Source organism: Rhinopithecus bieti, unplaced genomic scaffold (genome assembly GCF_001698545.2).
Source record: "Rhinopithecus bieti isolate Rb0 unplaced genomic scaffold, ASM169854v2 scaffold_10088, whole genome shotgun sequence".
Lineage (NCBI taxonomy): Eukaryota > Metazoa > Chordata > Mammalia > Primates > Cercopithecidae > Rhinopithecus > Rhinopithecus bieti.
In genome coordinates, this window is record NW_016806409.1 from 1,010,995 (window position 1) to 1,034,698 (window position 23,704).

The 23,704-nt window shown below is 46.5% G+C and overlaps 3 protein-coding genes across 7 annotated transcripts in view; 2 read left to right on the forward strand and 1 right to left on the reverse strand.

Annotated features, from left to right (window-relative positions):
* EFTUD2 (elongation factor Tu GTP binding domain containing 2) overlaps window positions 1–17,629 on the reverse strand; it is a 46,599-nt gene extending 28,970 nt beyond the window's left edge. Inside the window, exons 1-9 of one of the 2 annotated variants that reach the window (XM_017876091.1) lie at window positions 17,374–17,629; window positions 12,768–12,876; window positions 8,372–8,537; window positions 6,709–6,787; window positions 4,788–4,863; window positions 4,250–4,315; window positions 2,937–2,972; window positions 1,759–1,849; window positions 777–859 (exon numbers count right to left, since the gene is read on the reverse strand). In XM_017876091.1, coding sequence (XP_017731580.1) covers window positions 777–859; window positions 1,759–1,849; window positions 2,937–2,972; window positions 4,250–4,315; window positions 4,788–4,863; window positions 6,709–6,787; window positions 8,372–8,537; window positions 12,768–12,872 — 702 coding nt within the window. In that variant the 5' untranslated portion in view covers window positions 12,873–12,876; window positions 17,374–17,629. The remainder of the gene's footprint in view (window positions 1–776; window positions 860–1,758; window positions 1,850–2,936; window positions 2,973–4,249; window positions 4,316–4,787; window positions 4,864–6,708; window positions 6,788–8,371; window positions 8,538–12,767; window positions 12,877–17,373) is intronic. The other variant, XM_017876092.1, reaches the window with a different exon arrangement.
* A 115-nt stretch (window positions 17,630–17,744) lies between these two features.
* DNAAF19 (dynein axonemal assembly factor 19) lies at window positions 17,745–21,792 on the forward strand. 4 transcript variants are annotated; one of them, XM_017876098.1, is made up of 4 exons: window positions 17,745–17,862; window positions 19,098–19,243; window positions 19,629–19,761; window positions 20,467–21,792. In XM_017876098.1, exons 2-4 carry the CDS (start codon window positions 19,101–19,103, stop codon window positions 20,917–20,919), a joined length of 729 nt encoding a protein of 242 aa, XP_017731587.1. In that variant the 5' UTR covers window positions 17,745–17,862; window positions 19,098–19,100; the 3' UTR covers window positions 20,920–21,792. The 4 variants fall into 4 exon arrangements, with proteins under 4 accessions (XP_017731587.1, XP_017731588.1, XP_017731589.1 ...); XM_017876099.1 differs by having other exon boundaries at window positions 17,752–17,846; XM_017876100.1 differs by having other exon boundaries at window positions 17,757–17,832.
* A 27-nt stretch (window positions 21,793–21,819) lies between these two features.
* Window positions 21,820–23,502, forward strand: FAM187A (family with sequence similarity 187 member A). Its single transcript, XM_017876095.1, has one exon. The coding sequence runs from the start codon at window positions 21,928–21,930 to the stop codon at window positions 23,170–23,172; it is 1,245 nt and encodes a 414-aa protein (XP_017731584.1). The 5' UTR covers window positions 21,820–21,927; the 3' UTR covers window positions 23,173–23,502.
* The last annotated feature ends 202 nt before the right edge of the window (window positions 23,503–23,704 follow it).

The window sequence follows — 23,704 nt, forward strand, 5'->3', positions numbered from 1 at the left end:
AAAAAAAAAAAAAAAAAAAAAAAAAAAAAAACAATTCTGGCTCCCTCTGCTGGCTGTCTCACCAATGACAACATGTATGACGATAGCCAAAGTGTTCCATCTCTCAATTCAGGAATACAGAAGACACCCTGGTCTTTTAACTCCAATCTCTTGGAAAAACATAACTAATATTAAAAATCCACTTACAAGAACATACTCTCCTCCCTTCCTTTCATTTACATTTGTCATTTTATCTTTGCGTTTTCTGAATAGCAATGAGTCTTATTTTGAGCTTCACTGAGCAGGAAGCAAGGGCACCCACATTGATTACTTTTTTCTTCTTTTTTTGAGAGAATGTCTCACTCTGTTGCCCAGGCTGGAGTGAAGTGGCACAATCTCGGCTCACTGTAACCTCCGACTCCCAGACTCAAGTGATTCTCCTGCTTCAGCCTAATGAGTAGCTGGGCTAACAGGCAAGGGTCACCACACCTGGCTAATTTTTGTATTTTTGGTACAGACGGGGTTTTGCCATGTTGGCCAGGCTGGTCCTGAACTCCTGACCTCAGGTGATCCACTCACCTCAGCCTCCCAAAGTGCTGGGATTACAGGTGCGAGCCACCACACCCGGTGAGAATTAATTTTGAACTTCATTTGCTGTTTTAATTTTAGAGCAAATTTGAGCCTTAATCCCAGAGAGTTTCAAGGTTCTCTGGCTCCCAGCTCACTTAGTGCTCTGGGTATTGTGGGGGGCAAACATAACAGGGTGGATGAGATTCTGGGAGCTGAGTCTGACTCACCCCCTCGGCAGCATCAATGAAAAGAACCACTCCATCTGAGATGCGCAAGCCAGCTGTGACCTCATCAGAGAAGTTCACATGTCCTGAAAAGCAAATACTAAGTAAGTCATCACTTGGCGCAGGATAAAGCACAATTAACTGGTATGGTGAACTGAGGGGGCACTTCAAAGCCTGTGAACCTCCAAATACCCTCTTTCCCTCCTCGCCATAACCCGCTGCAGGGTAAAAATATCCCCCATTAGAATCATATCCTTGCGTTAAGCTTTTCTACGGGAGGCTCCCTACATAAAAAGAGGGAAGTGCCCAGGAGAGCATGAGTCCACATCACACACCAGCTTAGCCTAATCAGCAGTGAGCAGAGTTCTGTGGGACTCAAGACAATCTGGAGGCAGGAGAAAAGGCAAAGGAGGGCCTGGAGCACAGTGTGCTGTTCGAGGAAGGCAGTTCCTGGCGAGGTGCTATGGGGGCAGGGGCTGAGAGGTATCATGACACTGGGCATCAGATGGTGCCAAGAAGACAAATCAGCCAAACCCTAAAACCTTCCAGTTTTTAAAAACTCTGCCCCAGTTGGTCCTTTCAATAGGAGGAAGAGTCAGCCAAGGGGTCCTGCTCCCAAGGTCATCTGTATGTTCACTAGTCTCCTTTGAAAGACTGAGAGTACTCGAGGCCAGGAACTGGCTCTGACTCACCTTTAGCTCCCCAGCAGATAGCAAGGGGCCTGACGGGCTGAAATGAATAAATGAATACGATTCCCTAACATTTTTAAATATTCAAAAGAGTAAAGACATGAATAGGAGGCCTGGAGTACGATGCTTGCTAAATTAACAGAAACAAAGGAGAGAGTCAAAACTGAAAATGGTGTCAATGAAGGTGAGGGAATGTAAAAACAAAGATGCACTGCTCTGTTCTGCTCTGGAAAGTGAGGGGACACATGCAAAACCAAGACAAGGTTTCAATAATCAAAAGCCAAAGGATGTCCTACCTGGAGTGTCCATGATATTGAAGAGGTAAGATTTTCCTTTGGTGTCTGGCAAGACCACTGTCACAGGAGTGCTTTTGATGCCTACACCTCTCTGAAAGAAACAAAGAGTGGTCAAGACCTCTTTCTATGCAAGAGGGGTTCATTTTGCTTTTGGGGTCCCCCAATTGCTAGTAAATTACAATGATGGCTCTCCTTATAGTGGGTGATTTTTATCTAGGCTTCTAGCCAGCATGACCTTGAAGATAAAATATCTCGGTGTTAGATAGCATTTTTGGGGGACTTGTTTCAAGTATGAAAAGATGAAAATGATTTACTGCAAACAAAACAGTATTAAGCCTTATCAGAGAATCCAGGGTCCTAGAATCTCATCTTCTTTATACATGAGAAACAAAAATAGCCGAGCACCTTGAAAGTAAAAAGAAACAATCTGGGGTATTTTAGGTTTTTTTAAAAAAAGAAATATAAAAGCTATAACAGGAATAAACATTTGTTTAAAACTCCAAACACACACACACACACACACACACACACACACACACAAAACTCCAGTCAAACAAATATATAAATGCATTATAAAACAGTAACAGCTAACATTGACTGCCTATCTATCTTTACTAATTCCAAGTGCCTTTAGTTAACCATACTTATTTATACTTAAAACTTCCATTAGGAAAAAGGGACAGAAATAAGAGGGGGGAAAGAGAAGGGGTCAGAGAGTAGAGAGAAAGATCCGGATGGAAAGACAAAAAGAGGAACACAAAGACACAGGAACCCATTTTCAAAGAGAAGCTACTCCTAGAAAGAGGTCATCATACGGATGGAGTCATCCTGCGGGTTTTTAAAGAATGATGTCATTTTAAAAAAATCACGTTGAGCTTCTGTGTAACTTAAAGCACAAATGCAGACATCACCTCTTAGTATTTGCCCTATATTAGGCCAAATTTAATCTAGTCAAGAACAGGAGGGTTCCCCTCCTAACCTACAGCTTGCCTACCCAGTTCTTTTTTAAGTCATAACCCTGGAGTAACTGGGGGAAGAAGGAGATGGGATGTGAGAAGTGGAGAGAAAGGAGTAGGGTATGAACTAAAATGCTATCATAAAGGCTCCTCTACATTCCCTACAAAACTTACTGCTGGGTCTGGTGTAGGCAACAATCGGATTCCACAAGGCATGCTTACCTCTTGCTCTGTGAAGAGGATGTCAGTATAGCACAGCTGACACAAACGAACCATCAACCACTTTCCCTCATCACCTCCCAGCTCAAGGGTTTCTTTGAGATTAAAGAGAGACAGAGAGCAGGGTGTCCTCACAGCAATTCCAGACAATGAGACCAGTGCCCTCCCAGCTGGAAATGCTCCCGGGTGTGTCGAGGGATTTTTTTATTTTTATTTTTTTGGAGACAGAGTTTCACTCTTGTTGCCCAGGCTGGAGTGCAATGGCGCAATCTTGGCTCACTGCAACCTCCTTTGCCTCCCGGGTTCAGGAGATTCTCCTGCCTCAGCCTCCCAAGTACCTGGGATTGCAGACGTGCGCCACCACACCCAGCTAATTTTGTATTTTCAGTAGACACAGGGTTTCACCATGTTGGTCAGGCTGGTCTTGAACTCCTGACCTCATGTGATCCACCCAGCTCAGCCAGGTTTTTTGGTTGTGGTTTTGTCTTTTTTTGAGACAGAGTCTCACTCGGTCACCCAGGTTAGAGTGCAGTGGTGTAATCTTGGCTGACTGCAACCTCTGCCTCCCAGGTTCAAGCGATTCTCCTGCCTCAGCCCCCCGAGTAGCTGGGACTACAGGTGCACACCACCGTGCCCACCCAGCTACATTTTGCATTTTTAGTAGACATGGGGTTTCGCCATGTTAGCCAGGCTGGTCTCAAACTCCTGACCTCAAGTGATCCTCCTGTCCTGGTCTCTCAAAGTGCTGGGATTACAGGCATGAGCCACCGCTCTTTTTGAGTTGGGGGAGGTCACTAAAGACTAGGTATAGCTGAGAGCTAATTTATATCAAATGCACAGAATTCTTAGCACGGTAAAGGGAGACACATGTCAGCCTTCATGCTAGAGTGTTAAAACAATCAATCTGGCAGGGATTGAACATTTATTGCACTGAGACTTGCAGCCACAGTTGGCCTCATTCACAGGCATTTAAATTTACCATGAAAACCAGGTACAATTGTATCATATTTATAGAGCGGGCTATTAATACTATGACAGCAAAGAATAGACTATAAAAGTCAGGACATATCATAACAGAGGAGGGATCCCAAGTGCAAAATGGATCATCCAAAAATACTGCAGCTCAATATTCTCTATGCTCCTGAGAAAGTTGAAATTATTTTCTTACAGCCTATTAATAGAGATCACAATTATAAAGCTGCACTTTGGAGGCGTCATTATTTATGGAGAACAGGAAGGGTGAAGGAAGGAGGAGAGAGACATCTCTATCTGTTCTGAATGGTTCATCCTAAACCCTCAACAGAAGTTCTACTTACATCTTGGTCATAGCGCTTTCTGATTTCCGGGTGAGTCTGCTCAATTAAACAATCTACAAAACACGTCTAAAAGGGAAGAAACAGTTAACACCTGCCAACCACAGAGGAAAATTTACTGTGCCCTTCCCCCAGCTCCCAATACACCACATAATTTAGGGATAAGGGGAGAAAAAGGAGAGCAAGGAGGGTTATGGGACAGCAAAGAATTAACACTGAAGCCACAGGATTATTTTCAAATAAAAGATGAAATATTTCTTAGACAGGCATCCCTCAGGAAATCAAAACTTATAAAAATCAGATAAGGCTCAATTTCCCATCTTCTGTCCAGATGTAGACACAAGGCTCAGGAACAGGCTCCACCTGCTGCTTCGGAAAAGCCAGAATTTCACAGTATGGCTTCATACCAGGCATGCAGTACCCCAAGTCAGTAGGTTGAGCCTTGTGACCTCAAACCTCAACCGCTGTGACTCTAAGGGCTAAAACATGAGCAGGCACAAAAGAGAAATCCTGTTCCAAGTAGTTGAAAGTTCTCTCTTACCTTGCCATGGTGGAGATGTCCACAAAGGGTCACATTTCTGATGAGCTCTGAGTTATCCATCAGATCTGCCAAGAAACTGAAAGGACAAAGGAAAAGAGAAAAGAGACATTGGCAAAAGTTTCCAAATGAGGAGTGGAGTTGAAGATTCAGGTATTTTTAGCCAGGAACAACTTTCAGACCAATTGGAGAGCCCTCAGGCAGATGTGAATGTCTATACTTACATAGCGCTGGCTTTGGGAACGCAAGAAACTTATCCAAGAGGTAACACGATCTGTGAATGGACTATCACAGGGAGTTAACAGTAAAATAGCAAGACTAAAAAAGAGGCTGGGCATGGTGGCTCACGCCTGTGTCCAGCACTTTGGGAGGCCGAGTGTGGGGCGGGATACACCTGAGGTCAGAAGTTCAAGACCAGCCTGGCCACATGCGTGAAACCCCGTCTTACTAAAATACAAAAAATGGTGCCAGGTGCGGTGGGCTCAAGCTGTAATCCCAGCACGTTTGGAAGCCGAGACGGCGGATCACTGAGGTCAGGGAGATCGAGACCATTCTGGCTAACATGGTGGAAACCCCATCTCTATAAAAAATACAAAACCACAGCCGGCGATCGTGGCGGCGCCTGTATCCAGCTACTGGGAGGCTGAGGCAGGAAATGGCGTAAACCTTGGGAGGAGAGCTTGCAGTGAGCTGAGATCCGGCCACTGCACTCCAGCCTGGGGCGACAGAGCGGTCAGGGACTCCGTCTCAAAAAAAAAAAACAAAAAAAAACAAAAAATTAGGCGGGAGCAGTGGCTCACGCCTGTAATCCCAACACTTTGGGAGGCCGAGGCCACCATGACCAGCTAATTTTTGCATTTTCAGCAGAGACAGGGTTTCACCATGTTGGTCAGGCTGGTCTTAAACTCCTGACCCCAGGTGATCCACCCGCCCTGACCTCCCAAAGTGCTGGGATTACAAGCATGAGCCACCGCACTCAGCCAGGACTTCCAACATGGTGAAACCCCATCTCTACTAACAATACAAAAATTAGCTGAACGTGGTGGCATGTGCCTGTAATCCCAGCTACTCAGGAGGCTGAGGCAGGAGAATCACTTGAACCTGGAAGGTGGAAGTTGTAGAGAGCTGAGACCACCCCACTGCACTCTGGGCTGGGCAACAAAGTGAGACTTCGCATCGGAAAAAAGAAAAAAAAAAAAAGAGAGAGCGAGCACCTAAATGATCCTACACACATATCTACCTGCTTTTGCTCTCCTTTTCAAAATAAAGAGTTGAGGGCCAGGTATGGTGGCTCACACCTGTAATCTCAGCACTTTAGGAAACTAAGGCAGGAGAATCATTTAAGCCCAGGAGTTTGAGACCAACTTGGGCAACATAGTGAAACCGTACAAAAAACACAAAAATTAGCCAGGAGTGGTGGTGTGTTCCTATAGTCCCAGCTACTCAGGAGGCTGAGGCAGACACATCTATTGAGCCTGGGAGGTCAAGGCTGCAATGAGCTGTGATTGTGCCACTGCACTCCCGCCTGAGCAACAAAACGAGACCTTATCTCCAAACAACAGCAACAAAAACAAAATAAAAAGCTAACATGTTCCTAAAATACTCAGCAGTCTTACTAAGTCCAAACAGGCTCTGGTGGACCCAACAATGATAACTGTAATACCCAGATCTGTCTTAAAGGCTGGCTTCCAACATCAAACTAAAGATCTGGAAGAAGAGGAAACAGCTAACATTTGGATGAACACCAAGAGAAAAGTTAAGATTGAGCCCAAATATCCCAGCAGCCACACAAGCTGAAGGAGAATTTGAGAGCTATGTATTGCCACAATTTACTGGCTATTTCAGCCACAAACCACCTCCTACCTCTACAAAAACATGAACCCACAGCATTCCTGCAGAGAAGCTGAGAAACCTTGTAACTTACTCCATCTCATACACTGTAACAGGTAATGTCTGCTCCATCAGAGTGAATTTCTTGGTTTTCACTGGCTTAATAATGGGTTCTAGAAGAAAAAAAAAAAAGTAGTGATGTGTAGGTGGGCATAAAACATAAAAATACAGAGGTCGGGCACGGTGGCTCAAGCCTGTAATCCCAGCACTTTGGGAGGCCGAGATGGGCGGATCACGAGGTCAGGAGATTGAGACCATCCTGGCTAACACGGTGAAACCCCGTCTCTACTAAAAATACAAAAAATTAGCCGGGCAAGGTGGCGGGCACCTGTAGTCCCAGCTACTCAGGAGGCTGAGGAGGGAGAATGGCAAGAACCCGGGAGGCGGAGCTTGCAGTGAGCTGAGATCCGGCCACTGCACTCCAGCCTGGGCGACAGAGCAAAACTCCGTCTCAAAAAAAAAAAAAAAAAAACAAAAAAACATAAAAATACAGAGCACTATTCCATTAGACTGACCTTTCGGAATGTATGATGTATGAGATCAATTTATTTTACTCTCAAGGATCACTCACGTTGAGAAAGTTTTGGAAGTGCTGTTTGGCATGAGACAGTGAAGGACCTTGAATTGTGGAAAGAGAAGTCTGGGCATCATTTTGAGCAAGAGTGGGAGGGAGGGAGAGGGAATGGATGTAGGTTGAGGTCAATGTCAGTTCAAGATCTTTCCTTGCATTTATAAGATGCAATTACTTTCCAAAAGATCAATGAAAACTTTTTTTTTTTTGGGACACAGGGTTTCACCCTGTTACCCACGCTGAAGCGTACACATGGCACGATCAAGTGATCCTCCCGCCTCAGTCTCCCGAGATGCTGGGAGGCGTCCACCATCGTGCTCAGCTAATTTCTGTACTTTTTTGTAGAGATGGGGTTTCACCATGTTGCCCAGGTTGGTCTCGAACTGCTGGGCTCAAGCGATCCTCCCGCTCTGGCCTCCAAAAGTGCTGGGATTACAGGCATGAGCCACCACTTCCAGCCTATGAAAACTATTAAGAAATGAACAATAAAGCCGGGTGCAGTGGCTCACGCTTGTAATCCCAGCTCTTTGGGAGGACAAGGCAGGCAGATCACTTGAGGTCAGGAGTTCAAGACAAGCCTGGCCAACATGGTGAAACCCCGTTTCTACTAAAAATACAAAAATTAGCCAGGCGTGGTGGCAGGTGCCTACAATCCCAGCTACTAGGGAGGGTGAGGCAGGAAAACTGCTTGAACCAGGGAGGGGGAGGTTGCAGTGAGCCAAGACTATGCCACTACAATCCAGCATGGGTGACAGAGCAAGACTTCGTCTCAAAAAAAGAAAAAGAAATGGACAATGCACATTATGAGAACTGGTTAAAAGGGTTGGAGTTATTTGGATGGAAAAACGTATCAGGCCACAGGGTAAATAAACTTAATGAGTCTTCATGCACCTAAACTGATAGCATATAAATAAGAAATAACTCTTATTTACCTAGAAACTAGTTAAGAGCTTTACTGAATATTAAAAGAGGATTAACTGAATCTTAAACCAGAAACAGTACCTGAAGGTAGTAAAGAAAAACTGATCGATTCATTTACTGAACTTTTATGGTTTGCTGAGAGCTATGAAACGAAGTTTCCAGGTTTCAATTTCACCTCCTCACAGCCCAGCCCCTCCTGACATACCTGTGAGAGGCTGAGTATCTTCCTCTTGAACTATGGTCTCCACCTCAGGGCCATACACCTCCTCGGCTGTCGGGTAGTACTTCTTGTCCTCATGCAGCACCACCTCCAACCCGGGGTGGTCATCGTCATGATCTCCTATGTCATCGTCATCGTCATCATCATCCATCTGAAAGTAAGAGGGAGAAGGAGAATCGAAGAGGCACACGCCTTTCCTGTTTGATGTCTGACCACCTCCATGAGTGAGAGCCCTGACTGTGCATGCTGGCCAGCTTCTTACTCTGAGTTCTATGCCAGTGGGGCAGGTTCCACTCCTTTGAGACCATTCACAAAGAGAAGACTCTAAGCCGAGGCCATGGACAGTGCTCCTGATTCAAACTTGCCCCTTCCTGAATGTGGGCCACTGGTCACAAGTGGGTTGAGACTGGAGAAAACAAATCACAGCACCGCCCTTTAGGGGGAAAAAAAGCAACTTTCTCCAAGGGCAGAAACCAGAAGACAGAGGTAAAAACTGGGGATAAGCCCATACCTTTAACATTTTCACTTATATCCACATAATTGTTGTTGGAAAATAACTTGGTGACAGATAATAACAGGTGCCGGTAAGGATGTGGAGAAACTGAAACCTCACACACTGCTGATGGGAAAGAGGTGCAGCTGCTTTGGAAAATAGTTTGGCAGTTCCTCAAAATGTTCAACACAGTTACATATGACCCAGCAAGTCCACTCCTAAGTATATACCCAAGACAAATGAAAACTTATGGCCACACAAAAACTTAGAAATCAGTGTTCATAGTGGCATTATTTACAACAGGCAAAAAATGGGAACAACCAAATGTCGATGAACTGATAACTGGATAAATGAAATGTGGTCCATCCATACAAAAGATTCGGCAACAAAAACAAAGAAAATATCTGTACTTGCTATAGGTATACACATGCTACAACACAGATGAGCCTTGAAAACATGATGTGAGTAAAGAGGCCAGACTGAAAAACCTGCATATTATATGATTCCATTTATATGAAAATATTCAGAATAAGCAAATCTATACAGACAGAAAGCAGATTGCCCAGGGCTGGCAGGGTAGGTGTGAGTGGGAGGTCAACAAGGTTAAGGGATATGGAGTTTTTTTCTGAGATAATGAAAATGTTCTAAAATTGATTGTGATGACAGTTGCGTGACTCTATGAATACCCTAAAAGCCATTAAATTGTACACTTTACAATTAAACAACTTCAATTCTACCTCCTTACAAATTAATCCATAGTCATATGCAACATTAACGAAGTCATTCTCGCTTCTGCTAAAAACTTTTCCAAATAATCTATGGTGGCTACCAGATCACCCTTTATGTCCTAAAATACTTACTGAGCATGTAATATGTGCGAAGCACTGTTCCAGGTGTTAGAACTAAGGCAATGAAGGAAAAAGAGGTACTACTGGAGCAAAAAATCTGCAGAGAGAGAATAAGCTCTACAGGTATCTGGGGAAGAGCATTCTAGTCGGGTGATGAAACAGAGAATGCAAAGGCCCAGAGCCAAGAGCATGTGGCAACTTTGAGGTTTAGCAAGAAAGCCAATATGGCGAGAATGGAGCGAAGGATTGGGGAACAGGAAGCTGTGATCACACGGAAGGCAAATACACAGGATCTTCGAGACCACTCTAAGAAATTGGACTTTACTTTTACTCTAGAGCAAAAGTAGTGAGGCAGGTGCCATTAGCATCCAGTGGGTAGAGGCCATGGATGCTGCTAAACATTCTACAACACACAGAATCCTCACAGAATTATCTGGCCCCAATGTCAACAGTACATTGACATTGTGCAGAGATGAAGAAACTCTGCACCAGGGGTTTGGAGCAGAGAAGTGATACGATCAGATTTCTGTTTTAAAAGAACCACTCCAGACCCTATGCTGAGAATACACCAGAAACAAGGAGATTAGTTAGGCAGCTACTGCAGTAATTCAGGAAAGAAAGAACAGTGATGGTGGCTTGGACTAGACAGAGTAGGAACTGGGAAGGTGGTGAGGAGAGGCTGAATTCTGGATACATTACAAAGGTAGAGTCAAAACTGTTTTCTACTGAACTGAAAGGAGGTATGAGAAAAAAGAGAAGCAGCAAGGTTTTTGATCTGAGCACTGGAAAACAGCCTTGCCTTTATTGAGATGAGGAAGAAAGACTGTAAAAGCAGGTTGGGAGAGCAGGGCAGGGAAAGCTCAGTACTTAATGCATGAGATAACGCCAGGTTTGAGATTCCCTGTCAGACATTAAGTAGAGACGCCATGTAGGAAGGTGGACATACAAACGTGACATTCAAGAGGAAAGTCCAGATTGGAGATACAAATCTGAGTCGTCGTGAATGCAAGTTATTTGATAGACTGGATGAGATCCCCAGAGGAGTGAGTGTAGACAGAGAAGAGGTCTGAGGAATGGAGTCCTGGGCCTGCTGACATTTGGAGGTCAGGGAGATGATGAGGAAGCAGCAGCAAAGGCTGAGAAGGGATGGTCAGTGAGGAGGAAAAGCAGGGGTTCTCTGAAAGCCAAAGGAAGAGAGTATTTTAAAGAGGGAATGATCAGCTGGGTCAGACGATGCAGGCAGGTCATGTGGGATGAGGGCTGGGAACTGACCTTGGGATTTAGCAAGGCAGAGGTCACTAGTGACCTTGACAAGAGCAGTCTGTGGAATGGGAGAGGCAAAAGGATGGAAGTGGGTTTGAAGGAAAATGGGAGGAGAGGATCTGGAGACAGTAACTATGAACAACTCATTTGAGATGTGCTGCATTGGAAAGCAGGGAAAATCTGGAGGTAAATGAAGAGGGATATGGGGTCAAGAGAGTTTTAGGATGAAATGATACTTTTTCTGTGCATGCTGATGGGGATGATCCAGTAGGGAAAACTGATGACACAGGAGAGAGAGGGCAGAACTGCCAAAGGTCTTGAGAGCTGAGAAGGGATGGGATTAGTTTCTAGTAGACAGAAGCATGAACAAATAATTCATAAGAATGGAAGGGAAGGCATTGTATATGAGTACAGGTGTAGGCAGGTGGGTAGAGGGACTGCTGGGTGCTTGTTTTCCTTCACACAAATTCCAGCATGCCAACCTCTTCCTTAAGAACACAAAACCCTCCAGTGATAAGACTGGCTACCTCCTACCATCTTACACTCTACTTCTACTAAAGTGGCCTAAGATTACATTAGCTCTTTTGGCAGCCACATATATCCTACTGGTGGTGGCTCCAAAATAGCTATCAAGCCAGTTTTCTCCTGCCCCATACTGCTGAATATGTTATGAATCTAACTGCAGGATTTTATATAATCACTTCTGACTGCCTGTAATTACCTCTACCGAGTCTACAGTAGCTCAACAAGTCTAAAATAAAACTAAACCGATATTCTTTTATCATTGTTTTTTAAATTTTAAATTTTTTTTATTTTTTTGAGATGGAGTTTCACTGCAATCTCCACCTGGGTTCAAGAGATTCTCCTGCCTTAGGCTCCGGAGTAGCCGGGGCTACAGGTGCATGCCACCATGCCCAGCTAATTTTTGTATTTTTAATAAAGACGGGGTTTCATCATGTTGGCCAGACTGGTGTCAAACTCTTGACCTCAGGTCATCCGCCCACCTCAGCCTCCCCAAGTGCTGGGATTACAGACATGAGCCAATGCGCCCAGTCTTAGAATGGACATCTTTCTTTCCTGTCTCCATTACCAAAATCTATGCATCTCTGTTATACCTCAATGTAATTAAAAAAAATAAATCTGTCCAGGCGCAGTGGCTCACACCTGTAATCCCAACACTCTGGGAGGCCAAGGCATGTGGATTGCTTGAAGTCAGGAGTTCAAGACCAGCCTGGACAACATAGTGAAATCCCGTCTCTACTAAAAATACAAAAAACATTAGCCAGGCATTGTGGCACACACCTGTAATCCCAGCTACTTAGGAGGCAGAGGCATGAGAATCGCTTGGATCCGGGAGGCAGAGGCTGCAGTGAGCCAAGATGGTGCCACTGTGCTCCTGCCTGGGCTACAGTGAGGCTGTCTCAAAAAAAAAAAAAAAAAAAAAAGAAAAGAGGGGGCTGGGCATGGTGGCTCATGCCTGTAATCCCAGCACTTTGGGAGGCCAAGGTGGGTGGATTCTTGAGCTCAGGAGTTCGAGACCAGCCTGGGCAACATTTTGTTTCTATGAAAAATAAAAAAATTAGCTGGGCATGGTGTTGCATGCCTGTAGTCCCAGCTACTTGGGAGGCCAAGATGGGAGGATCACTTAAGCCCAGGAGGTGGAGGTTGCAGTGAGCTGAGATTGCGTCACTGCACTCCAGCCTGGCAACAGAGTGAGACCTTGTCTTAAATAAAAATAAGTAAGAGCGAGATGAAAAGAGCAATATATTTGCTTTACCTCATCAAGATCTTTGGTCTCTCTACCCAATTCATCGTCATCTTCATCAGAATCAAGCTCTGGTCCAATATAATTCCCAAACTCATCATATAAGTCGGTGTCCATGATGCTAAAATTCAAGGAGAGGAGTTAGATTCTGGCAAGGTAATCAAGGCCCCCATGTGGTGGCCCCACCTACCTAGTCTTATGGTTGGCCATACCTCTTTCAACTGCCTCCTCCCAGTGACATCAACCTACTGAAGGCTCCTCCCAAAGACCAGTACTTTAGCCAAGTCTCTGCCCTACTTGTCTCTATTTATGTAGTCTTCCCTCCACTTTTTTTTTTTTTTTTCTTTTTTGGTTTCAAGCAGAGTTTAACGGGCAAGAAGGAAAGAAGACAGAAGGAAGAAGCTCCCCCTACAGAGACGGGGCGGGGTGCTCCAAAGCCAAAAGAGGGGGTCCCCTTCCTCCACTTTTAATACCAAATTTAATTTTAAGACAACTCAATGTCAAAAAGTGGCAAGAATAGTACAAACAACTTACTTTTTCCTAAATTATTTGAAAGTGAGCTGTTGACACAGTGGCTCATCACCTCCTAATACTTTAGTGTAAGGGTGTGCAAACTCTGGCCTGTGGCCAAATCTGGCCCCTCCAGCTGTTTCTGCATGGCCCTCTAGCTAAGAATGCTTTTCAACATTTTTAAATTGTCAAAAGAAAAATATTTCACGATACATGAAAATTAATTATAAGGAATTCAAATGTCTGTGTCTACTTTAAAAATTTCATTGGGAGGCCTGGCACGGTGGCTCACGCCTGTAATCCCAGCACTTTGGGAGGCCAAGGCGGGCAGATCACCTGAGGTCAGGAGTTCGAGACCAGCCTGGTCAACATGGCAAAACCCTGTCTCTACTAAAAATACAAAAATTAGCTGGGTATGGTGGCATATGCCTGTAATTCCAGCTACTCAGGAGGCTGATGTAGGAGAATCCCTTGAACCCAGCAGGTGGAGGTTGCAGTGAGCTGAGGTGGCGCCACTGCACTCCAGCCTGGGAGACAAAACGAGACTCCATCTCAAAAAAAAAAAAAAAAAAGCTTCACTGGAAAACAGCCATGCATATTCATTTACATCATCTACAGTTGCCTTTACACTGTAATAGCAGAGTTGAGTAGTTGGGACTAAAACCATATGGCTCACAAAGCCTAAAATATTACCCAGTCCTTTAACAGACAAACTTTGCCAACCTCTCCCTCACCTTGTGTGACTCCTACAAACAGGAACATTCTCCTACATAACCACAATACAACCATCAAAATCAGAAAATTAATATTCACACATTACTACCACCTAATTTACAGATCCCATTCAAGTTTCACAGATTGTTCCAATAATATCTTACACACCCAAGGATCCAATCCAGGATCATGTTTGCATTTGGTTGTCATGCCTTTAGTCTCTTTGGATTTACAATCTTCAGTCATTCCTTCCAAGGACTGTCATGACATCCTTAAGGATGTCCCTTGATTTGAGGTTGTCTGATGTTACCTTATGATAATATTCGGGTTATGTGTTTTAGGCAGGAATATCATAGAAGTGATGCTGTGAGAACATGTGAGAACTGTGCTTCTCAAAGCATTTCCTATCAGGTGATACATGATTTCAATTTGCCCCATCGGTGGTAACGTTAACTTTGATCACTTCCTTAAGGTGATGTTTGCCAGGCCTCTCCATTGTAAAGTTACTCATTTTCCCTTTGTAAGTAAGCAGTGTTTTGTGGGTTTTTTCCATAATTCCACAATTATTGAAATTCTATTCAAAGAAACAGTTCAAATGCCACCACCTCCTTCAAGCTTTCCTAGCTCCTCAATTTCTCATTCCCCTATCCTGCTAGAGCTTTTTGTACCTTTATCAGTGTTTAACCTTGTCTTAAATACGAGTTAACTGGCTGGGTGCAGTGGCTCACACCTGTAATTCCAGCACTTTGGGAGGGCAAGGTGGGCAGATCACAAGGTCAGGAGATGGAGACCATCCTGCCTAACACAGTGAAACCCCGTCTCTACTAAAAATACAAAAAATTAGCCAGGTGTGGTGGCACGCACCTGTAGTCCCAGCTACTCAGGAGGCTGAGGCAGGAGAATGACCTGAATCCACGAGGCAGAGGTTGCAGTGAGCTGAGATTGCACCACTGCACTTCAGCCTGGGCGACAGAGCAAGACTCTGTCTCAAAAAAAAAAAATAAATAAATAAACAAATAGTAGTTAACGGTACTAATTACCATCACCACCTATAGTTTATAAGCAATAAATAACAGACTAGAGCATCAGGGCTCTGGAGTTGGAAGACTTAGATTCAAATCCTAACTTTGTCACTAACAACTATGTAACTTCAGGTAAGTTGCTTCATCTCTCCAAACCTGATTCTTATTCCTCAACTGGAAAATGGAATGAATAATCCTCACTGAATAAATGTTTATGAGGATTACAAAAAACACCCTGTGTAAAGAACCTACCAGAGTCCCGGGCTCAATAAACAGCTAGCATTATTTTTTGCCATCCCTGATCATGAGAACCCTGTGTTCCAAGCACCCGCTTCTTCCCTTCACTTCTTTCATGATACTAAATTTAATTTTAAAATAATACCAAAAAGTGGCAAGAACAGTACAAATAACTTTCTTTTCCCCAAATATTTGACAGTAAGCTGCTGACACAATGCCTCTTCACCTCCTAATATTTTAGGGCAAGAATTGACAAACTCTGACCTGTGGCCAAATCTGGCTCCTCCACCTGTTTTTGCATGGTCCTCCAGCTAAGAACGCATTTTACTTTTTTATTTTTTTGAGACAGAGTCCCACTCTGTTGCCCAGGCTGGAGTGCAGTGGCACGATCTTGACTCACTGCAACCTCCACCTCACAGGTTCAAGCGATTCTCCTGCCTCAACCTCCCAAGTAGCTGGGATTACAGGCACCCACCAACTCACCTGGCTAATTTTTGTATTTTTAGTAGAGATGGGGTTTCACCACGTTGGCCAGGCTAGTTTCGAACTTCTGACCTCGGGTGATTCGCCCGCCTCAGCCTCCCAAAGTGCTGAGATTACAGCTGTGAGCCACCGCACCCAGCTGCATTTTACATTTTTAAATAGTTGAGAAAAAAGTACCAATGCTAACACAGTCAACAGCCAAGACAGCACCTTGCATAAGTAGAAACTGGATAAATGTTAACTGAATGGGATGTTTAATTTTAAGATGCTGATATTTCTTGGATTAGACTGATACCTCCACCTCCCTCAGTGCCACCTGCTGGGTGCTGAATGTAGAGAGAGAATCGGAGCTCCAAGGACCAATAACTAAATGTAAATTATTATGGAAACTTTCACATGCATACAGATTCTTTTACTTCCAAAAGCTATTATCGCATTTATGCTTATCTCATTCTCCCAAGACCCCAGTCAAGTGCTTGAAGAAATTATTTATCTATTTATTTTATATATATTTTTTGAGACAGAGTTTTGCTCTTGTTGCCCAGGTTGGAGTACAACGGCACGATCTCGGTTCACTGCAACCTCTGCCTCCTGGGTTCAAGAGATTCTCTTGCCTCAGCCTCCCGAGTAGCTGGGACTACAGGCGTGCACCACTACGCCCGACTAATTTTTTTGTATTTTTAGTAGAGAGGGGGTTTTACCATTTTGGCCAGGCTGATCTCCAACTCCTGACCTCGGGTGATCTGCTCGCGTTCGCCTCCCAAAGTGCTAGGATTACAGGAGTGAGCCACCGCGCCCGGCCGATTGAAAAAATTTTTATATAAAGCTGTTCATGGAAAAAACCAAGTTCAGTTCTGCCTCAGGGCCACTGCACTTGCCATTCTCTTTGTCCAAAACACTCTTCCCTTTGATATTTTCACCTTGTCCCTTTATTTCAATCAAGTTTCCACTAAAATGTCACCTTCTCTGTCACTCTAAAAGTCCCCCATACATACTCTCCAATTCCCCACTTTCACTGTTTTATTGTTATTCACAAATGTTATACATTTATCACTAGCTGACTTATATCTAGTTGTTTACTGTTCATTTCCCTAACTACAGTTTAAGCAAGGGCTTGTTTTGTTCACTTAGAACAGTGCCTAGCGTAGACTAAGCCCTCAATAAGTATTTATCGAAATAATGAGTGACTCTAACATGGTACAGAGAATATGGCTGATTTGCCCCCAGTTACACAAAACTAGCGACTCATGGTAACAAACCTCACTGCCGCTTCCCGCTACAATGCAGGCGCTCAAAGGGAACGTCGGAGGGAACTTGGCAGACAACGGCTGAAGGCGGCACAGATGGAAAAGGGAGTGAGCGAGGGGACTGGACAGTTAGAGCAACATTCCTTCCTAGGGATACGATTTTACGGACTGAGGCTATAGAGGCAGCCCCGAAATCGAGGTGTGTGCGTGCGTGCGCGCTTCGAAAGCTTTGGGGAGGCATGCGGAGAGGATCTTCCATTATTTTTTCCGCTCCCGGCCTCAATTTACCCATCCGTAAAGAGAAACGGGCAGATAGCATATAAGGCCTCTTCCAGATCTGACGCTCTTTAATTTCCTATCCCACCTGGAGCAACCATTCCTTGCCGCTGACCCGCTTCAACTTACCTCCCGCCTGCTCAGCTAAGAGTTCCCAGGCCGCCGCCGGAGAACGCGCTTCCGCCCCACGCCAAAGAAACGTCTGCGCCCGCCGCCAGGAAGGACCCCGCAGACGCCGTTGTCGCCTTTCTGCCCGGGAGGACAACGCTCCGCCTGAGGACCAGTTCTGAGGTATGCCCTCGCGGAGATAGGAACTGGCAAGGCGGAGTAGCGGGTCCCCAAGACGAGTAGCCCAAGACGTGGGCTGCTCCAAAGAGGGTGAGACCTGAGGATGAACGAATCTGATCAGGCGCCTCGGGACTACCCTGAAATGGGGGCCTTCCAGCAGATCACGTGGCCAGGCTGTTAGCGCAGTTGCTGGGCAACCACAGCTGTGGGCGTGGTCTGCGCGGGACTGCCCTCCTGTTGACTTATCAGGGGATCGCCAAAGAAAACAAGGGGACCAAGGCAGGGGCTGCTGGGGTGAAGGTCCGGGAGCCTGAGTAAGGGGACGGAAGGGTTAGTAAATGCCTGGGGAGGGCTGAGAACTGGACACTTGAGTTCGGTTACTGGCCAGCCCAGCCCCTTCTTGGCGTTCAGATTCCCCACGTTGGGGTAGGGTGGCCGTGGAATTGGTTAGGGACCTCCTGCTTCCTTGCGCTAGGGCTGTTGATGATGACCCCGCCACAAAATCTAACTCAACTCACTAGGAGTTTGCAGTTCAGAGAGGTCCCACAACAAGTAAATGCCAGAGCCACGACTAGAACCCACGTAGAGAATCTCTCTGCAGGTGGCTCACGCCTGTAATCCTAGCACTTTGGGAGGCCGAGGCGCGCGGATCACTTGAGGTCGGGAGTTCGAGACCAGCCTCGTCAACATGATGAAACCCCGTCTCTCCTAAAAATACAAAAATTAGCCGGGCGTAGTGGTGCACGCCTATAGTCCCAGCTCCTCGGGAGGCTGAGGCACGAAAACTGCTTGAACCCTGGAGGCAGAGGTTGCAATGAGCCGAGATCATGCCACTGCACTCCAGCCTGGGCAACAGAGCAAGACCCTGTCTAAAAAAGAGAAAAGAATATCTCTGTAGAAACCAGTCAGCCTCAGATATGCAGAAGCTACAGAAGTACAGTGGTAGAACTAAAGACATTGCCCAGGTACCTAGGGACCTCTGTTCCAGCCCTGGGCTGGACAGAGGGATTTGGGGATAGGGTCGTTGAGCTCCTTCCTCTGCCCCTTCTGCTTGATTTCCTGCTCAGTCATTGCGTGTGGTTTGGGTGAAAGTCTCCTTCCTCACTAAAGACATTCAATGAAGAATGAAACTTTATCCCTGAGCTCAAAGGTACCTAACAAGAGTTCTGCTTTTGTGTGAGGTCCCCTGTTGAAACAACTTGCTGTAGAACATTCCTATGGGGGAAGAGTGAAGAAACTGAATTCTGAGATCCAAATGCCTCCTCGACTGAAGCACCATTAAAAGTATTTTTAGAGGCACAGAGCAAAATTAAGACAGAACTCCAAATTGAAAGTTAGGACTCTGTATTCTATTTTCAGGGACAAGTCTTGTGTAAGTCCTCACTGTGAAATTCAACTTGTCTGTATAAAATAGAAAACCAGATTTTTGTAACACCTCCCAGTGTGAGTGACAATGTCCAGAGTGCTTTGGGGTCATTTGTGTTCTGGCGAATAATCCAATAACCCTCTTTCCCCTGATATTGACCGTCCACTAATGTGTATTCCCTTTGCCTTCCTGGGGACAGGCCATGGAAAGGAATGACATCATCGACTTCAAGGCTTTGGAGAAAGAGCTGCAGGCTGCACTCACTGCTGATGAGAAGTACAAACGGGAGAATGCTGCCAAGTTACGGGCAGTGGAACAGAGGGTGGCTTCCTATGAGGAGTTCAGGTTGGCTCACTGCCGTTTTTCTCAGGCCCTCCTGTTATGGTGGACTATAGTAGTTAACCCTGAAATCAAACCATTCTGGGCTTCATTCCTGGCCCCACCCTCTACTATTTGATCTTAATGCAATTTCCTTAACCTCTCTGAGTCTCAATTATTTATCTGTAAAACAGTAACTGTTATAATTAAATGAGTTCTTGCACGTAAGACCGAGCAAGTGTCTGACACATGTGAAGTGCTTGAAAGCAGTCAGCTATTGCTGTGGTTATTGTTATTATTATTGCCACATTGGTCTGTAACAGGTTCATCCTATACCATGCAAAGTCTAGCTGCCTCACGCCCACAGACACAGCATTAAGTCCATTGCCTAATTTCTGTCCTTTGCCCACAGGGGTATTGTCCTTGCATCACATCTGAAGCCACTGGAGCGGAAGGATAAGATGGGAGGAAAGAGAACTGTGCCCTGGAACTGTCACACTATTCAGGGAAGGACCTTCCAGGATGTGGCCACTGAAATCTCCCCGGTAGGTGAGGCCCTGCCTCTTTAGTCCAGCAGGATTCTCTGCCCTAAAGCTTCAATCCTGTTTTTTCGTTTTGTTTTGTTTTGTTTTAACCACACATACATTGTCTTTATTTGTCATGTTAAACCTACAGATAGGTTTCTGCCTCCAATCCCAGAAAGAAAAACAAACAGCAGATGGCAAAGCTGAGTTGAACTGGGCAGAACGAGTCAGAAAGTTGGGCTAGGAAGCTTCACTTCCCTTAGACCTTTGACTTTCATTCTCAGATCAGATTTGGGTTGCTTTGCCTCTGGGTTGTATAGTGTCTAGTGTAATGATCCTGTGGCAGTGTTGAGAGAGAGACCCCGACATTCAGATCCTTGAGTTCCTTTCTCTCTTCCTGAGATTTCCAATCAACCCATCCATACGACTTACAGTTAACCCCAACTTACTCTTGAAGGCCAGAGCGATGTCTCCATTCTTGAATAGGAAAATTCCAGTATAAATGAGAATCTCAAATCATGGTGTGGATTCCTTGGGGAGCCCTCCCTGTCTCATCCCCAGCTTCCTCATCTGAAAATGAGGCCCCCAAGGACCACAGCCTTCCCAGTGCTCAGAGAGTAGTAGGGATGAAGAGAGTAAGATGAAGACTGACAGGTTCTCCTCACTGTCACTGTCACAGAGCAACTGGAAGAGCTCCTGACTCCCTTTCCTTCCTTTGTGATTCAGGAGAAAACCCCCGTCCAGCCCGAGACCTCTGCTGACTTCTACCGTGATTGGCGACGACACTTGCTAAGTGGGCCAGAGCGCTACCAGACTCTACTGCAGCTTGGGGGTCCAAAGCTGGGCCGCCTCTTTCAGACAGATGTGGGGTTTGGACTTCTCGGGGAGCTGCTGGTGGCACTGGCTGATCACGTGGAGCCAGCTGACCGGGCAGCGGTGCTGGGGATCCTACGCAGCCTGGCGAGCACTGGGCGCTTCACACTGAACCTGAGCCTGCTGAGCCAGGCAGAGAGAGAGAGCTGCAAAGGCTTGTTTCAGAAGCTGAAAGCCATGGGCGTCCCCAGATCCATGAAGGAGGGGCTCAGCTGGGAGGAGCAGGGTCTGGAGGAGCAGTCTGGTGGGCTCCAGGAGGAGGAGAGGCTCCTGCAGGAGCTGCTGGAGCTGTACCAGGTTGACTGATGCGACAAGCTACTCTCAGAGGTCCCGGTGGTCACTGGAGCCAGTTTTTTGGTTGTTGTCTTGGGGGTTCTGCAGGACTGTAATAAGAAACCCACACTTAGTTCCCTTCCTTACTTGGAATTTTCAGAGCAAAAATAGGAATCAAGTCTTCCCCATTTCTCCAGTCCCTCAGTGTCTCGCTATTTTGAACTGTGTGTATCCACGGGACAGTCAAGAACTCAGGAAGTTGAAAGCAGTTTTTTCCCCACTCTTAGAGTCTGCCAAGCCTCTAGCCCACTGGCCTTGAGAGATGAGTGTGTGCCCAACCAAATGCTGGCTATACCAGTTACAGCCTCCACTCAGAAAAAGAAAAAAGCAAAATCTTTATGGTAAACAAACACTGATCTCCACAGCTCTTAACAAGAATGTTTATAGCCCCAAACCGATGAATGGACATGTAATCAAATGATCAAATGCTACCTCATTTGAGGTGTTGAATTTTCCCCCTAGAGACTCAGTTCTTGTGCAGGTTGGGCCTGGGAAAGTCCCAAGCCATCAGCTCAGGTCCAGCCAGCCTCCTGAATGGCCAGATATGCAGGAGAGCGGGTTTCCTCCATTTCCCGGATTGATGAAAGGGAAGATTTTTCCACCAGGCTGGCAGGGCAGGGCCTGGAGCACTGAGGTGAAGACTTCCCTGCCTGAGCACCTCGGCCCACCCTTCTCATTCCGGTTTCCTTTGACCCGTTCTTGGGTGAGTGCCAATGTTCTAGAAAAGGGAGTGAAGGCCAGGTTCTAGAATGGCTTTCCCCCCAAGATCGGGTCTGGAATGTTAGAAGGGCATCTTGTACATCCACTGGGCATAAATTGCCTTGCATTTGGCAACTTCCTCTGCAAGTTGTTGCTGCTTTTCCTGGCTGCATAATCCTTTCCTCCTCCAGAGGCCTCGGCTCATCAGTGCTTTCTAGGAGCCCCATGAGCCTTTAATGCCTTGGTTTTGCCCTGCCCCTCTGACCCCTCACTCCTTCAGGCATGCACCTGGCCCTCACCACTGTGCTCCTGTGGGCATGGGGGAGTCTCCAGGCCTTTGAAATTGTAGAGAAGGAAAACATTTTTCAGAAGACCCCCTGCCCTGCTTTCCTGATGTTTGAAAATGCAGCCTACTTGGCCGACATGAGCTTTGAGCTTCCCTGTCACTGCAAACCCGAAGAGGTGCCAGCTGTAGTCTGGTTCTACCAAAAGCACCTAGGTAGCAGCCACACCAAAGTGCTGACGGACTTCGATGGGCGGGTGCTGACAGAGGCAGCCCAGGTACGTGTGGGCAGCGACATGCTGACCCGCTTCAGCATCCGCATGTTCAGCCTGTTGGTTTTCAGGGCTCAGCCTGAGGACTCGGGCCTGTACTTCTGCGGCACCCGCAAGGGGGACTACTTTTACGCCTACGATGTGGACATCCAGAACAGTGAGGGAATGGTGGCCACCTTCCAGGACGAGGGCCAGGAGCCCTTTGCAGATGAATACTATGGGCACCTCCATGTCTTCACCACCTTCTGGGAATGGACCCCCTGTGACCGCTGCGGGGTGCGTGGGGAGCAGTGGCGCATCGGCCTCTGCTACCTGCAGAGCCCAGACCTCTCCCCACGCTACCTCAAGGCGGTGCCCGATGTGGTGTCCTGTGGTTCAAGGGCTGTACCAAGGAAGCTGCAGACCAAGGCCAGGCACCACACCCCTGAGCTGCTGGTTCGGAGCTGCATAGTACCCTGTGAGAAGACGAAGACCATCCGGGAGGGTGTGCTGGCCATCATTAACTATGTGTCCAAAGTGGGCAGCCGGCCCTGGGTGCCCCAGGTGCCCATTCAGTTCCACCAGCAGAGACTGGGCCATGGACTCATCATCTCCTGTCCCGGGGCCCGGCCAGAGCATGCGGTGGCCTGGGACAAAGACCGCCAGCACCTCTACCGCACACAGTACCTGAAGGGTGTCAACAGGTCCATGAGGGTGTTCATTGACCACGGCAACCAGCTCCACATCCGCTTCACCCAGCTGGATGACCGGGGCATCTACTATTGCTGGAGGCAGGGTGTGCGAGTTGCTGGCTTCCGGCTGGGCGTGACATCTCGTGGGCGCTACCCAGCCTCGTTGTCGGATCCTGAGACTCGCTCGGCCGTGGAGCTCACCCTGATAGGCTACCTGTTCATCACGGCAGTCTTCGTCACCATTCACCTCTGTCGCTGCTGCTGTTACTTATTTCAGTGTTGTCCCAACTTCTCCCCCTAGGATCTCTCTTTGCCCAGCTCTGACGACCAGTTGTCCTTCAATGTGTTTGTTAAATGATACCAGATGTCTCTGGGTGGGTACCCGGGGTGGGACGTGTGGTAGGAACATGTGGACAAATCTGTTAGTTATAGCCTGCTCCCCGTTTTCATGGGCAGGTCTGGGGCCTGATCTGAGAAGTGGAGGGGCGTGAGGCTGGTGGGAGATTGGGGACTGAGGTCAGGATGGAAGTAGTTAGGGTACATGTGTTTCCTGACTTCACACTTAGGTCAGAGAAGGAAGGCGTGAACTCAGATTTATCCAGTGGTAAACACTGATCAGTGTTGAATCGTGTTTGAGCTGCCTTACTTTCTTGCCTCTGAGGATTGTGCTGGTTGAGTTGCAGGTAGCAGGGAAAGAAAGGAAGAAGAGAGTGGAGGGAGCTGGTGTATGTCCTCTTTGGCTGCGGGTGGGATTTGATGAGGGCATGGGCTCCAGAGATGATCAGTAATAAGAAGTGAGTTGGTCTTGTCAAAGGCTACACTTGGCCCCAGTC